At 51.0% G+C, this 12,028-nt stretch overlaps 6 protein-coding genes across 9 annotated transcripts; 3 read left to right on the top strand and 3 right to left on the bottom strand.

The window, feature by feature from the left end:
* The first annotated feature begins 16 nt into the window (after positions 1 to 16).
* On the top strand, positions 17 to 1,551 carry LOC122623773. The gene is made up of 3 exons (XM_043803100.1): positions 17 to 254; positions 316 to 418; positions 480 to 1,551. The coding sequence occupies exons 1-3, from the start codon at positions 112 to 114 to the stop codon at positions 1,314 to 1,316; spliced, it is 1,083 nt and encodes a 360-aa protein (XP_043659035.1). The 5' UTR covers positions 17 to 111; the 3' UTR covers positions 1,317 to 1,551.
* On the bottom strand, positions 1,527 to 2,323 carry LOC122623777. The gene has a single exon (XM_043803107.1). It carries the CDS (start codon positions 2,253 to 2,255, stop codon positions 1,536 to 1,538), a length of 720 nt encoding a protein of 239 aa, XP_043659042.1. The 5' UTR covers positions 2,256 to 2,323; the 3' UTR covers positions 1,527 to 1,535.
* A 58-nt stretch (positions 2,324 to 2,381) lies between these two features.
* LOC122623898 (oxidoreductase OpS5) lies at positions 2,382 to 5,389 on the bottom strand. Its single transcript, XM_043803269.1, has 4 exons — positions 5,257 to 5,389; positions 4,759 to 4,985; positions 3,740 to 4,376; positions 2,382 to 3,673 (listed from the first exon to the last, which is right to left on the bottom strand). The coding sequence occupies exons 1-4, from the start codon at positions 5,327 to 5,329 to the stop codon at positions 2,673 to 2,675; spliced, it is 1,938 nt and encodes a 645-aa protein (XP_043659204.1). The 5' UTR covers positions 5,330 to 5,389; the 3' UTR covers positions 2,382 to 2,672.
* Positions 5,390 to 6,281: 892 nt separating this feature from the next.
* Positions 6,282 to 8,085, top strand: LOC122623325 (putative sulfiredoxin). Of its 4 annotated transcripts, none has more exons than XM_043802410.1 (3): positions 6,282 to 6,684; positions 6,800 to 6,983; positions 7,524 to 8,085. In XM_043802410.1, the coding sequence occupies exons 1-3, from the start codon at positions 6,587 to 6,589 to the stop codon at positions 7,734 to 7,736; spliced, it is 495 nt and encodes a 164-aa protein (XP_043658345.1). In that variant the 5' UTR covers positions 6,282 to 6,586; the 3' UTR covers positions 7,737 to 8,085. The 4 variants fall into 4 exon arrangements, with proteins under 4 accessions (XP_043658345.1, XP_043658346.1, XP_043658348.1 ...); XM_043802411.1 differs by having other exon boundaries at positions 6,287 to 6,684; positions 6,830 to 6,983; XM_043802413.1 differs by having other exon boundaries at positions 6,525 to 6,684; positions 6,819 to 6,983.
* On the bottom strand, positions 7,809 to 10,262 carry LOC122623324 (actin-related protein 8). The gene is made up of 3 exons (XM_043802409.1): positions 10,178 to 10,262; positions 9,525 to 10,104; positions 7,809 to 9,468 (listed from the first exon to the last, which is right to left on the bottom strand). The coding sequence occupies exons 1-3, from the start codon at positions 10,180 to 10,182 to the stop codon at positions 8,230 to 8,232; spliced, it is 1,824 nt and encodes a 607-aa protein (XP_043658344.1). The 5' UTR covers positions 10,183 to 10,262; the 3' UTR covers positions 7,809 to 8,229.
* Positions 10,263 to 10,336: 74 nt separating this feature from the next.
* LOC122625107 (zinc finger protein 622) lies at positions 10,337 to 11,982 on the top strand. The gene is made up of 3 exons (XM_043805007.1): positions 10,337 to 10,992; positions 11,116 to 11,478; positions 11,557 to 11,982. Exons 1-3 carry the CDS (start codon positions 10,474 to 10,476, stop codon positions 11,905 to 11,907), a joined length of 1,233 nt encoding a protein of 410 aa, XP_043660942.1. The 5' UTR covers positions 10,337 to 10,473; the 3' UTR covers positions 11,908 to 11,982.
* Positions 11,983 to 12,028: the final 46 nt, after the last annotated feature.

The raw sequence follows: 12,028 nt of genomic DNA, 5'->3' as shown, positions 1-12,028 counted from the left end.
AACCGAACTTATCGATAGTAACCGATAACCAACCGTATTATTTTAGGGCCGGATAAATAAACAAAATATTGTAAAGTAAATGTTGTACGTAGGTTTTTAAGGGAAATAAACATGCAAACGGAGCACTGGGGCTCCCTGCCCGCAGAGGACGACGGTGTCCAACTGACGCCGGACAAATACGTGCCCACGGCAGCCAAGAAACCCAAGCTGGACGAGATTCGTCTGCGCGGGGATCCGCAACCGGATGAAAAGCAGTAAATAAATCTAAAGAATAGGTATAACATAGCCAGTGAACTAAACATGTACTCCATATAGCCACAAGGTGGAACTCAGAAGTGCGCTGGTCACCCAGACCATCGAGGTGATGAAGCAAACCGAGGTTCTGCAGTCCCTCATCGAAACGTACTCCAACAAAAATGCAAGTTCTTTGGTGGTTTAACCGATGTATTTACCCAATTAACCTAATAATATAATCATAGGGAAGTTCCAACTACCTCTTAAATCCCTGCCTCATGATACCGGAAGTGGATTTTCCGCCAGAGAACGCCGCCGAACTGGTGGGCAGCCAAAAGTTCCAGAAGCCCATCTGGTTTACACCCTCCGTGGACACAGCCTACTCCCGCGGGGATCCGCAGGCGTATCCCGAGATCTCCAGCAGTGCCTGCCGCCAGGCGATGCGCAAGGTGATGTGCGGCATGCTCCGACTGGCCGGCTTCACCGACTGTTCCGAGTCGGCAGTGCAGCTGCTGACGGATGCCACCGAGGAGTTCCTGCGCAGTTTCATCGGCGAGTATCGCGGCTACTATGACAGTCAGCCACGGCTGCAAAAGTCCACAGTGCTCCAGCTTTTGCCCCTGGAGCGCGCCCATGTTGCCCTAACGGGCACCTCCCTCACCCAGGTGCATAACTACTACAAGCACAAGGTGCTGGCCAGGAATCGCGTCGAGATCGGCGAGTTCAATAGCGTGCTGCAGGAGTACGACAAGCTGATGAAGGAGAGCCAGAGCAGCATGCAGAAGCAGCACAACGAGTTCAACGGCCACGACTTCCTCAACATCCTGGACAACAGCGCCACCGGCAGCAGCCAGAGCATAGGCGGCAACTTGGCTATGGGCGATATGCTGCAGGATCTAGGCGGAAGTACGGGCTCCAGTGGCACAGTCAGCTCTCAGCAGATGCTGTACGGCCTGCTCGATGGCCAGATATCGTCCAATACGTCCAACATGACCGGAACCAGTGGCAATGGCAGCACGGGCGGTAATGGGAATGGCAATGGGGCCACGGTTAGCAACTTTCACGCCACTTTTGAGACGTGATTTTCAAAATTGTTGGGTTATTTTCATTACTTTAGGCTCAAAACTTATTATTAGATTGTTCAATGTGACCCATATTTATATAATTCACACCGGGAGCAAATATCTCACACGGAGATATCCCTAGTAATCAAATCTTTAAAATTTTTTATAAAACGACTAAGATCTCTAGGCTTAAGTTGAGATAAGTGCTTAGGAAACGTACTAATTAAATAGTTTTAACTACTTGTTTTGTTTATTACTCTTCTTTTTGCTTATCCTCGACTCGTTCCAGTTGTTTTGTCGCCTCCGCTTGGTGAACTGGTTGGTGGGTTCAATGGCCACCAGCTTAGTTGCATTCGGATCGCTGGCTCTGTAATGGAAGACTTTGTCGTGGCGCGATTTTTTCTGTGCCCAGGCGAGCAGGTCCTTGCCTTCCAGTATGGAGTTACCAGTGACCACCACAGAGTCCAGAGCTTCGGGCGCAGAATGGTCTTCTTTGGGGGTCCGTCTCCTGATGGTGGGTTTCTTTTTTGGACCCTGAGGACCTTCCACCACCAAATCAGCGATTAGATAGCAATCGGCATTGGACACTAGCTTCACTTTGTCGGGTGAGGGCTTCGGTTTGCCCACGCACTTGGGTGCATCCAGGGAGAACTCGATCTGCTCCTGGATAATGCCACTCAGCCTGCTCCAGATGTGCGTTTGCATCTCCTGAGAGATTTGCAAATCGCTGGCAGGCGCGTCCTGATCCTCCACGTAACGTTCACTTTTGACCGGTGGTGCATCGTTTTTCCTGGTGGCCACCGGCTGCTCCTCGTTGGCTGCTTCGCCCCTTTCCGCCTTTGGCTGCGATTGAAACATGGCATTTGTGAGCAGCGTGGTGTCCGCCGCCTCCAGGAACTGACGCATCTGGGCGTCATCCTCAGAATCGGAGTCGCTGTCGCTTGATTTAACTGGCATGTTTTATAAGATCTTTGAATATTTATTTACACTTAATTTTTAAACGATAGGTGTGCCGTTAACTAGTACGATAGTTAGACCTGTCAGTTTCCAAAATGATAAGTATCGATAACTTCGAAAAGCGCTATGGTGGAATACGAAATTAAACATTACAGAATAATAAGTCCTAATAAGTCCTATTCCTAGGCCATTTTAGCACACTATTTACGATTGGTTCATGACTTAAAAGAATCTGAACCTATACTCTATTATATATACAAACTGCTTGTTAGACGATTGCCAGCTCTTCCGTTTCCGGTTACACAAATTTGCCCGGTCAAAATCAATCCATTCGAAATAATGCCAGCTTAAAGGTAACGCTTTTATTGCTCATACAGGGATAAGTAAGTGACGTAACTTCGGGACATAGCACACCCACTAGGCCACCGAACTGCACAGTCCGCAGTTGCTCACCGGGCACATCTTCATCTCAACATCCTCGCCCACCCGCACCACGGCGGCCATTCCGTTCTCCGAGTGCGGCGATATGTGACAGTGGAACATCCAGTAGCCGGGACTGTTCGAGTAGAACCGGAGGATCGTGTAGCCAAAGGCGGGCACCTGGACGGAGTCCTTCAACGGCGCACCCTTTGCGCGTCGCGGCAGCGGCGTCTTCTTGTCGATCTGCTCGATCTGGCCAATCTTCTGCTCCCCGAGCATCCCCATCCCGACCACACGGAATGTGTAACCGTGCAGATGGATGGGGTGCGGCGTCTGCGACAGGCTGGAGATGACAAACTCCACCTGCTGGTTGGCCGGCACCTGGATGACGTTGGAGCACTGGCAGTGCCGCTGGCGGCAATTGAAACCGAGATCCGCCTGCTGCGAGCGATTGCAGAAGAACTGGCCAACGCCCAGGTTGCGAGTCTGCAGCAGCGACATCTTGGGCATGCTGAAGCTGATGTCGTCCATCTGGAAGCGGAAGCCCTCGCCCTGTCGCACCTCGAACGCGTTCATGCTGGTGTAGAAGGTCACCGATGGCGCCACTTCCGGTTCCGGTCGCTGTGCATTAAGACTGGCCAATGATATGCTATTCCCACCACGCGCACCGCTCGCATCGTCGCCCAGTTCGTTGAGCGTCTTGCCCGGCGCATCGTAGGCATAGCTCAGGGTGTGCGTGTCCAGCGCCCGGGTATCCGCATCCCTGTAGTGCAGCACCGCCTCCTGGTGCAGCTGGTTCTTCGCACAGAAGCTGTAGCCCTTCACGCGGATCCAGTAGTTGCCCACCTCCTGGTTGGCGTGCAGCACGAAGTCGAAGCGCTCCGCGCCGTGGAACATGATCCGCTGCACCTCCACCGGTTCGACGTCGTTGCCATCGCTGGCGATCACCACCAGGTCGTGCTTGTCGATGCTGAAGCTGATCGGGCAGTTCGAAACGCCTACAAATGGATGAACAATCAACTCAAACCCTTTGCCAAGTCAAAAAGCGCTCAAACTTAACTCACCGTTGAAGATGACCCGAAAGCGATAGCGTCCGCCCCTGACCACCGGAAAGTGGGCGTATAGCGTGGGCTTGGCGGCCTTGACGCCCTTCTTCAGGTTCCTGCCCCGCCCATTGATCAGGATGTTCTCGGCCACGCTCTCCACGAAGTTGTGCACCCAGTCCTGGATCATGATCACGTGCTCCGACATATCGAAGTCGTAGAGATGCGCGTGGGGATTCAGCTTGGGCGGCATACGCACCACCAGCGGGCCAGCGAGTCCGAAGGCCCGCTGGTGCTCCGTGTGGCTGTGCCACCAGTTGGTGCCGCCGTGATCCACCTCGAAGCGGTAGCGGAAGGCCTGACCCGCCTCAATTGGATACTGGGTCACGTGGGGCACGCCGTCCATGAAGGGCGTCAGTCGCTGGTGCATGCCGTGCCAGTGGATCGTCGTCGTCTCGTGCATGCTGTTGATCACGTCCGCCACCACGGTGTCGCCGTAGCACACCTCGATGTTCATCCCGGGCAGCTGGCCATTGACCACCATCACCTCGCTCTCCAGGCCATCGGCGTACTTGCAGTCGTCGTTCGTCGCCAGCTGCCCCGCCAGCGCAATCCCGTCGATGAACTCCTTGCCACCCAGCTTGAAGCGGAATTTGGACTGCCAATATGCAAATATGTAATAAGAAGACATTATTTACCAGGAGGAAAGAAGCTTTAAGTAGACAAAGCCAAGACTCGTGGCTTTTATCATTATCCAATGAATCCACAGGCCTTTCAACATGTTCGACAAACAAATATTAAGATAGGAGGGTTTGCTCTTTTCGACGGATTAAACCGAGTTATGAAATCTAAATAGGAAGTCTTCAATATGTCTACGTCTTGCAGGAAACTAAAGTACTCCAAGTGATGATTTCCTATGTAGGTAACCTATAAGGTAGCTTTGATTCATTCAAAACAACTGAATTTTCCACTGCGTGCTCTTAGATTACCTCTTTGGACAATGAAACTATGTCTGGCGATCTTCGGGCTCATCATCTCACCTGGAGGTACCGCTTGCAGGTCTCCGCCATCGTGTCGTCGTAGTGGACCACCATGTAGTAGTAGCAGGTCATCGGCTGCTTGTCGGCGCAGTCGCGTCTGCAAGGATGCCGCTGGTTGTCCTTCTCGGCTGCCCGCCACTGCGAGGACTCGCCTGCGCCGGAGGAGAGTTGCGGATACATCTGCATGATGCGCTCGTACTTGCTCACGATCCGCTTGCCACTGGCATCTATTGGTGTTATAAGCAAACTCTGATTTATTGTCAATTTTATATTCACTAGTATAAACTTATTAATTGCCGTTTTAGTTCGTTTTATTTTGCCTTTATTAGTAAAGTGCATTTAGTGCATACTTGTAGGTAAAAGACCATTTATATGGTTAAATATCCAAAACAAACCGTCTAGAAACATTTATAATTTTGAAACACCAAGTAATTGCTTATGTACTTATTAAAACGTTAATTTGCCGTTTTTATTTGATTTTCCATTTCACTTAAGCACCTTGAATGCCATATATTTGCGCGCTGATGAGGCACAAAGTGAAGACCAGTGTCTGCACCAAATTGAATTTCATGCTCGCATCCAATCGAATCAAAAAAATTAAAACAGTATTAATAACACTTAGGGTAAAAAATAAAAATGCAAAGAAGCCGCCTTGGTGGCTGTGGCTGTGGCTGAGGGCCAAATGTTACTGTCAATGGGCTTCCGTCATCGCTTACCTTTTTGTAAGCAACTCCGGCGGGAAAGTGTCTAAAAATTACCCGGAATCGGTTGCTTGTTGCCCGTTGTCGAACATCTCGTATCGGTTAATTGAAGATTGTGCGGCTGACAAGGCGCTGGAAGAACAGAGGATGCCGATTACTGACGCACATACACGAATAATTTATCATGTTCCAGTCGCTACTGTTTGGCAAAATCAAATATGCAGTGCCATTGGCCTAGTTTTTTCATTTGCCAAAAATGTGCAGGCCCAAAATTACAATTTTAGATGTTATATTCAACAAATATTCAACATTTGTGTATTTACTTTACCCAGCTAATGTTATCTAATAACATTTAACCGAAAATAACACTAAATAAATAACACTAGGACCACGACTTTTTAAAATCTCAATTATTCACGTCATTTTTGAAAAGCCCGCGCAAGCTGTTGAAATTTTGAATTTGACTTTCCAAGAATGGTGCTGCCCATCTGGTCAAATGCATAGAGTTGCCAACTGACCGCGGGCCAGCTGTTGCATTTAAAAAGCTGTCGATTTTGCGTCAGTTTTTTTTATTCAAAAATATGCAATACTTATTTATAAAGTGGAAATGGCACCTTTGGCATTCCAGTCGTTATCAGACACACCCGTACTTTTGCTCCCCAATTGCACATAGCATTTATCTTGGTTCCTGATAGGGCTATGGGGAATGGGGCATAAACAAGCAGCAAGAGTTGTCAACGTAGATTACACATTTTAATTTCTGTGCTGACGCTAATCAGCAAGCGATTGCCCACCAGCCGAGAGTTCTGCATTTTTGCCACTGTCTTTCGGAGTGTACCAAACACCCCTTTCCCCGCCAGCCTATCATTAGCATATGTACATATGTATGTATGTGCATACATATATTGTATTTTTCGTATTTTGAATTTTGTTTTCATTCGCTTTTATCGCACTGGCAATACTGGTCTTATTTGTGTGAGTGCGTTTGTGGGTGGTGGGGGGTATGATTATGCATAAAACAAACAAGTAGCTGCAGCAAAACAACATATAGCGGTAAACGAACCCACACATGAGCAGCAAACAAGTTTCAACGCCGTACGGTCTCAAAAATCGCGCAATTGGCCGCCATGGGGTTCATTAGCCATTTCTTGCGAGCGACGAGCAGACGCACCGCCGTATTGGGTCCAATCCTGCAGAGAAATCGTAGCGAAATCATCCCAAAACAGTAAGGTTTCCGTGCCACAACTCTGGCTGTGTGTGTGTGTGTGCAGCCCAGCGTTGCCACCTACACGCACATTGATAACGCGGTTGTTTTTGGTGAAATTTCACAACTGGCCAAGATCTTTAACCAATCGACAGGCATTCAGCAGATACAGATACATATCCAGCTGCAGCACCATGGACACCACAGTACACTCCGCCGGCATTGATGAGACCCACCTGGTGCCCATGAGCGTCATCCAGCGACCCATTCCCTCCGTTCTGGACGAGCAGAAGGTGCAATCCCTGATGGAAACCATTAAGGTGGGTTGGTGCACGTACTTTGGGTCAGAAGAAGGGTGGGCTGGGGTACGGCTACAACGTACCCATGTACCTGTGTACCTAGATAAGGGCTGGGTACAAAATACGTTCCGTACTCCAATAAGATAAATTCAGATTACAAGATCTTAGACCCAAAATGTAAAGTACACTACATGTAAGATAGTATTCTACAATTTTTCTGAACCAACATAATTTTTATTTTATTATTTTTATTTTGTCATAATAGTGTTTATTTATTTAGTGCAATCAATTTGAATAGCTTCTGACGGTACATATATAAAAAACAGCTGCATATTTATCCAAAAAACAATTTTTTTACCAAGTAAAACGTACTTAAATGGTCCCCAGTTTTAGTTTAAAAAAAAAGTAAATAATTTTAAATTAATATAGATTATCAATTACCATTTGCAAGTCCTTTAAAACATAGTTAGAAGCTAAAGTATTATACATACCACTGAAAACATGTTCCCCCATGGGACACACACCTGCTCCACTGGTTATCATTTACCCCTTTCACCGCAGAGCGAGGCAAGCGAGGAGGAGGTGCCCCCCATCGATCTGCTGTGGATCACGGGCAGCGAGGGAGGCGACTACTACTTCAGCTTCGGCGGATGCCACCGGTTCGAGGCGTACAAGCGGCTCCAGCGGCCGACGATCAAGGCGAAGCTGGTGAAGTCCACTCTGGGCGATTTATATCACTACATGGGCTCCAGTGCACCCAAGTACCTGGCCTGATCTTTGTGCATTTGATTGTTGTTGTTGATTTGTTTTCGATAAGAAAGTCGTGATCGCTGGATAAAGTTCAAATTTCACGGCCAAAGCAATAAGAATAGCTTTATTCTTTGTTGATGTTTTTGTTGCCCTCTTTTTATTTTCTTTTGTTTTTTGGCAATCGTTAAATTTGCGTATATACTGTGCTTATCGCTGTACTCTAAATTTGTTTACCTAATCTGCCACTGAAACATAGTCATATAATTCTAAATACAAAGAAGCAAAAGCAAAAACAGGCTCAGATTCCTGTTTGCATTCTGCGTACTTTTTACGTGCCTTAAAATAAATAATTTTACCATTTTGTATGAATCCATCCAAAGTGTTTCCTTCAGGGTAACGCTTTGGTCGGCACTTTAGCCTATGGATACGATACTACTTGTACTCTGTTAACAATTACAAACCCTACAGATCAGAACAATCCTCAAACATATTCGAAATGCAGTGGGGCTACACCATCTCACCAGAGGAAGGGAGACCTTTCGCGGAGCACCCGCAGTCCATGGCGCTGCCAGTCGTGCTGCGATATCCACAGCTCGCGCGCACTCTCCAGCACGGACATAATGGCGGCTCCCTTCCACGCCACCATGCCGGCGTCCATGCCCTTGGTGAGGACGTTCACCTCGGTGCCGGTGGACTGCACCTGCTGGCTAATCCGGTGCTCCAGCCAGGCAGCCAGGCCCGGCAACTTGGCACTGCTGCCCACGAGCAGAATGGAGCCAAACATCTTGCGCTTGGTCTCGTAGTTGGACAGCCGGCTAATGGCTTGGATGACGGCCTGGTCCAAAGGCAAAACCTGACCCTGGCCGTTGTGGTAGCAGCCGTTCGAGTTCAGCTGCCCACCAGCTGTCTGTGATCCCGGCTGTGACTGACAGTTACTGTTGGTCTCGTCCTGATCCACCACAATGAGCTCCTCATCGTCGGCGGTCACGGGCAGCTGGGGTCGCGGCTGGGATCCGCTGGTGGTCAGGGGCAAACTGTCTCCACCTCTCACCCCATTCTTTCGACCCGTCTCCTTCAGATACTCCGCATCGAAGCAGTCCTCGCAGTCGTATTGGTCCTGCGCCGCCTGCTGCGTACAAACAGCTTTGGTCCGTCCAGTGATACTCAGCAGCTCCGTGTGGAAGAGGGCCAGTGGTGCCATAAGGGCCTCATCGCCCACCTGTATGGTGTAGCGCAGCCACTGGCCGTTCTGTTTGCGCAGGTTGAAGTGCTTCTCCTGGGCGCCACAAACGCTGGCATTCAGATGGCAGAACTTCTCCTTTAGCTCGTCCAGCAGATGGGCATCCACATAGCTCTCCTGCACATTGCACTCGCGATAGGGAAAGCCGCACTTGCGCAGCAGCAGGAGTAGCACCTGATTCAGATCGCCGCCGCCATAGGGCAGTCGCACCCTGGCATCCAGCTGCGAAATGCCATCCTCGATGCAGGCAATGGAGGTCTTCTGAGCGCCAATGTCCACCACACAGCCGTAGCCGATGCCGGCGCCATAGGTGGAGGCCACGCTGTCCTGCACGAGGAAGCAGCGCCGAAAACCCAAACGCTGCAGCAGCAGGGTCATGAACTCGCGCAAGTACCGCCGCACATAGACATCGTTGACCACCAAGACGGCGCAGTGTGTGCTCAGTTCACGCAGCGGGATCTTTAGACGCTCCTCCAGGGCGTACGACCAGATTCGCTCCAAGTGCTGCAGGCTGGCCTGAAAAAAAATGGGTTTTCGGTTTAGTTTAAGAAACTACGTGTAGCAGCACTCACCTGTAGCGAACCGCCCTTCTCCTTGTGCACATTCAGCTCGCCCCTTTGCATGGGGAAATGGATGTCATAGTCGCGGGCATCCACGGCGCTGAGTCGCAGGATCCGGTCGTCGAACAGAGCGGGTGCCTCGCGATCCAGCCAAGGCTCGTCCGCTATTGGGCCACTTGGTGGCGGCACCTTCTCCGCCTGACTGCTCCGATTGAAGTGGGCCAGCTGCTGCGGCGGAGTGGCCACCCGCAGACGGTTCTTGTCATCGACGACGCAGTGCTGCAGAATGCGCGACACCGCCAGGCGCTGCTCCTCGAACTCGACCATCAGGGCGGAGTTGACGTTGTCCAGCGGCGGCAGGAGCGGATCATGATGCGGCCTATCGCCGGCCAGCTGACGCCTCCTGTAGGCCACCGCATGCAGCAGGGTCAGTGGATTCAGGTCGGCCGCCCGTCCGATCCTCAAATGCTGCGATCCCGGATGAATGACGATGATCTTTGGCGCCTCCAGTGGCTGCGCCTGCGGCTGGGGCAGTCCAATTGGCGGAGGCGCCGGCTGGCGGCCACTGCTGGTGCTGCTGGCACGAGATCGTCTAGGCGAGGGGAGCATCGAAGTCATCACGCGATAGTCTAATTAGTTGCTTCACACATTACTCATCCACTTACTGCATCTTTTGCTTTCCGGAATCCGAATCCTTTGAAAATGCGGAAATCGGCGGCAACAACAAATAACAACGAAACCAGTGTGACCGTACTGGCCAAAAGCTTTGTTCGGTATATTGTGCATGGTGCCGTTGCGAAAGCCGACTGGTCACACTGTCGAGAACGTGGTTTTGTTTGTTAATCATCATTATCAGATTGAGCAGCCTTAGTCTCCATTGTGAAATACGCCATTGCAGAGTGCCACAGAAAGTGCCAGCCGCATCGAGTCAAGCGTATCAAGTATCCCAATCAGCGCCACAATGTCGCACTTCACCTGCCTGAACTGCGATGCCCGCTTCGCCAGCGCGGATGTGCAGCGGGATCACTACAAGACCGACTGGCATCGCTACAATCTGAAGCGCAGGGTGGCCCAGCTGCCGCCCGTCACCGCCGAGGAGTTCCAGCAGCGCGTGCTTAGCGCCCGCAGCGCCACGGATGCGGCCCTTGAGGAGCAGAACCTGAGTGTCTACTGCCACGCCTGCAGGCGCCAATTCGCCAGCCAGAAGGCGCACGACAATCACCTGAACAGCCGCAAGCACAAGGAGCTGCTGGCCCGCTTCGAGCGCGAGCAGATGACAGCTAGTGGCGCCAGCGCCAGCACCGCCGCATCCGTTTGCACGCGCAGCGTCGTGGAGCAGCGGCCCCATCCCGCCCTGGCCGCCGCAGCCGCTGGCAAGGGTCGGCTGGCCTTCGCGGAGCGGGTGGCCAAGGCGGATGACGACGACGAGGAGTTCGTCGACGAGGACGACGATGACTTCGAGGACATTGAAGAGGAGGAGGTAGGAGACTTTACCTTGCTTATAGCTGGGTTCATGTGGATGCTTTTCTTAGAGAATCTATGCCATATAGTTTATCGCCTTTACAATGTCCAGAGCTTTCTATAACACGACTTTATTTTACAGGTGGACTCCGATGAGTGGGACAAGATACCCGAGAATCCGCTGACAGAGCGCGACTGCCTGTTCTGTACACATGCCAGCGAGGACCTGGTGGAGAACCTGAAGCACATGTCCGTGGCGCACTCGTTCTTCATCCCGGACACCGAATTCTGCACGGACATCGAGGGCCTGCTGTACTACTTGGGCGAGAAGGTGGCCAACTATTTCATCTGCCTGTTCTGCAACGATCGCGGCAAGACCTTCTACTCCCTGGACGCAGTGCGCAAGCACATGGTCGACAAGGGCCACTGCCAGATGCTGCACGAGGGCGTGGCCCTGGCCGAGTATGCCGAGTACTACGACTACAGCAGCAGTTATCCGGATAATGTGAGTATATCATGGAGCACAGACAAACCTATGTATGTTTACTTGACTGAATCCTGAAAAATCCTTTAACCGGCACAGAATGAAGGCATGGACATTGACGAAGAGGTGGTGCCGGATCTGCTCGACGGCGATGAGTATCAGCTGGTGCTGCCCTCGGGTGCAGTCATTGGCCATCGCTCCCTGCTCCGTTACTACAAGCAGCGTCTCCGCCCGGAGCGCGCCGTGGTCATCCATAAGTCCGATCGCAAGCTGCACCGCGTGCTCAGCGAGTACCGGGCTCTGGGCTGGACGCAAACCCAGCAGCTGTCCGCCGCTCGCAAGGCACGCGACATCCATCTGATGAAGCGCGTCCAGTCCAAGTGGCAGATGAAGCTCGGCTGCAAGGCCAATAAGCTGCAGAAGCACTATCGCGCACAGGTTCTGATCTAATCATTGCCATTTGCTTTCTAGTTGCTATTGCCCCCACATGTACAATAAAAAGAATTTGGGTTTTGCTTAAATTAAGCATATTTGTTTGCTTTCTATATTACTAGCGATTTCTCGTCGAATA

Source organism: Drosophila teissieri, chromosome X (assembly GCF_016746235.2).
Source record: "Drosophila teissieri strain GT53w chromosome X, Prin_Dtei_1.1, whole genome shotgun sequence".
In the NCBI taxonomy this organism is placed as follows: domain Eukaryota; kingdom Metazoa; phylum Arthropoda; class Insecta; order Diptera; family Drosophilidae; genus Drosophila; species Drosophila teissieri.
This window is presented reverse-complemented; position numbering and strand designations above follow the sequence as displayed.

Coding starts and splice junctions, on each gene's coding strand:
- LOC122623773 (XM_043803100.1), top strand. CDS start 112: ATGCAAACGGAGCACTGGGGCTCCCTGCCCGCAGAGGACGACGGTGTC. Junction 255..315: donor CCGCAACCGGATGAAAAGCA/GTAAATAAATCT, acceptor TACTCCATATAG/CCACAAGGTGGAACTCAGAA. Junction 419..479: donor AAACGTACTCCAACAAAAAT/GCAAGTTCTTTG, acceptor ATATAATCATAG/GGAAGTTCCAACTACCTCTT.
- LOC122623777 (XM_043803107.1), bottom strand. CDS start 2,255: ATGCCAGTTAAATCAAGCGACAGCGACTCCGATTCTGAGGATGACGCC.
- LOC122623898 (XM_043803269.1), bottom strand. CDS start 5,329: ATGAAATTCAATTTGGTGCAGACACTGGTCTTCACTTTGTGCCTCATC. Junction 4,377..4,758: donor CCTGCAAGCGGTACCTCCAG/GTGAGATGATGA, acceptor GCATATTGGCAG/TCCAAATTCCGCTTCAAGCT. Junction 3,674..3,739: donor CTTTCGGGTCATCTTCAACG/GTGAGTTAAGTT, acceptor ATCCATTTGTAG/GCGTTTCGAACTGCCCGATC.
- LOC122623325 (XM_043802410.1), top strand. CDS start 6,587: ATGGGGTTCATTAGCCATTTCTTGCGAGCGACGAGCAGACGCACCGCC. Junction 6,685..6,799: donor AGCGAAATCATCCCAAAACA/GTAAGGTTTCCG, acceptor CAACTGGCCAAG/ATCTTTAACCAATCGACAGG. Junction 6,984..7,523: donor CCCTGATGGAAACCATTAAG/GTGGGTTGGTGC, acceptor CTTTCACCGCAG/AGCGAGGCAAGCGAGGAGGA.
- LOC122623324 (XM_043802409.1), bottom strand. Junction 9,469..9,524: donor AGAAGGGCGGTTCGCTACAG/GTGAGTGCTGCT, acceptor ATTTTTTTTCAG/GCCAGCCTGCAGCACTTGGA.
- LOC122625107 (XM_043805007.1), top strand. CDS start 10,474: ATGTCGCACTTCACCTGCCTGAACTGCGATGCCCGCTTCGCCAGCGCG. Junction 10,993..11,115: donor AGGACATTGAAGAGGAGGAG/GTAGGAGACTTT, acceptor TTTATTTTACAG/GTGGACTCCGATGAGTGGGA. Junction 11,479..11,556: donor GCAGCAGTTATCCGGATAAT/GTGAGTATATCA, acceptor TAACCGGCACAG/AATGAAGGCATGGACATTGA.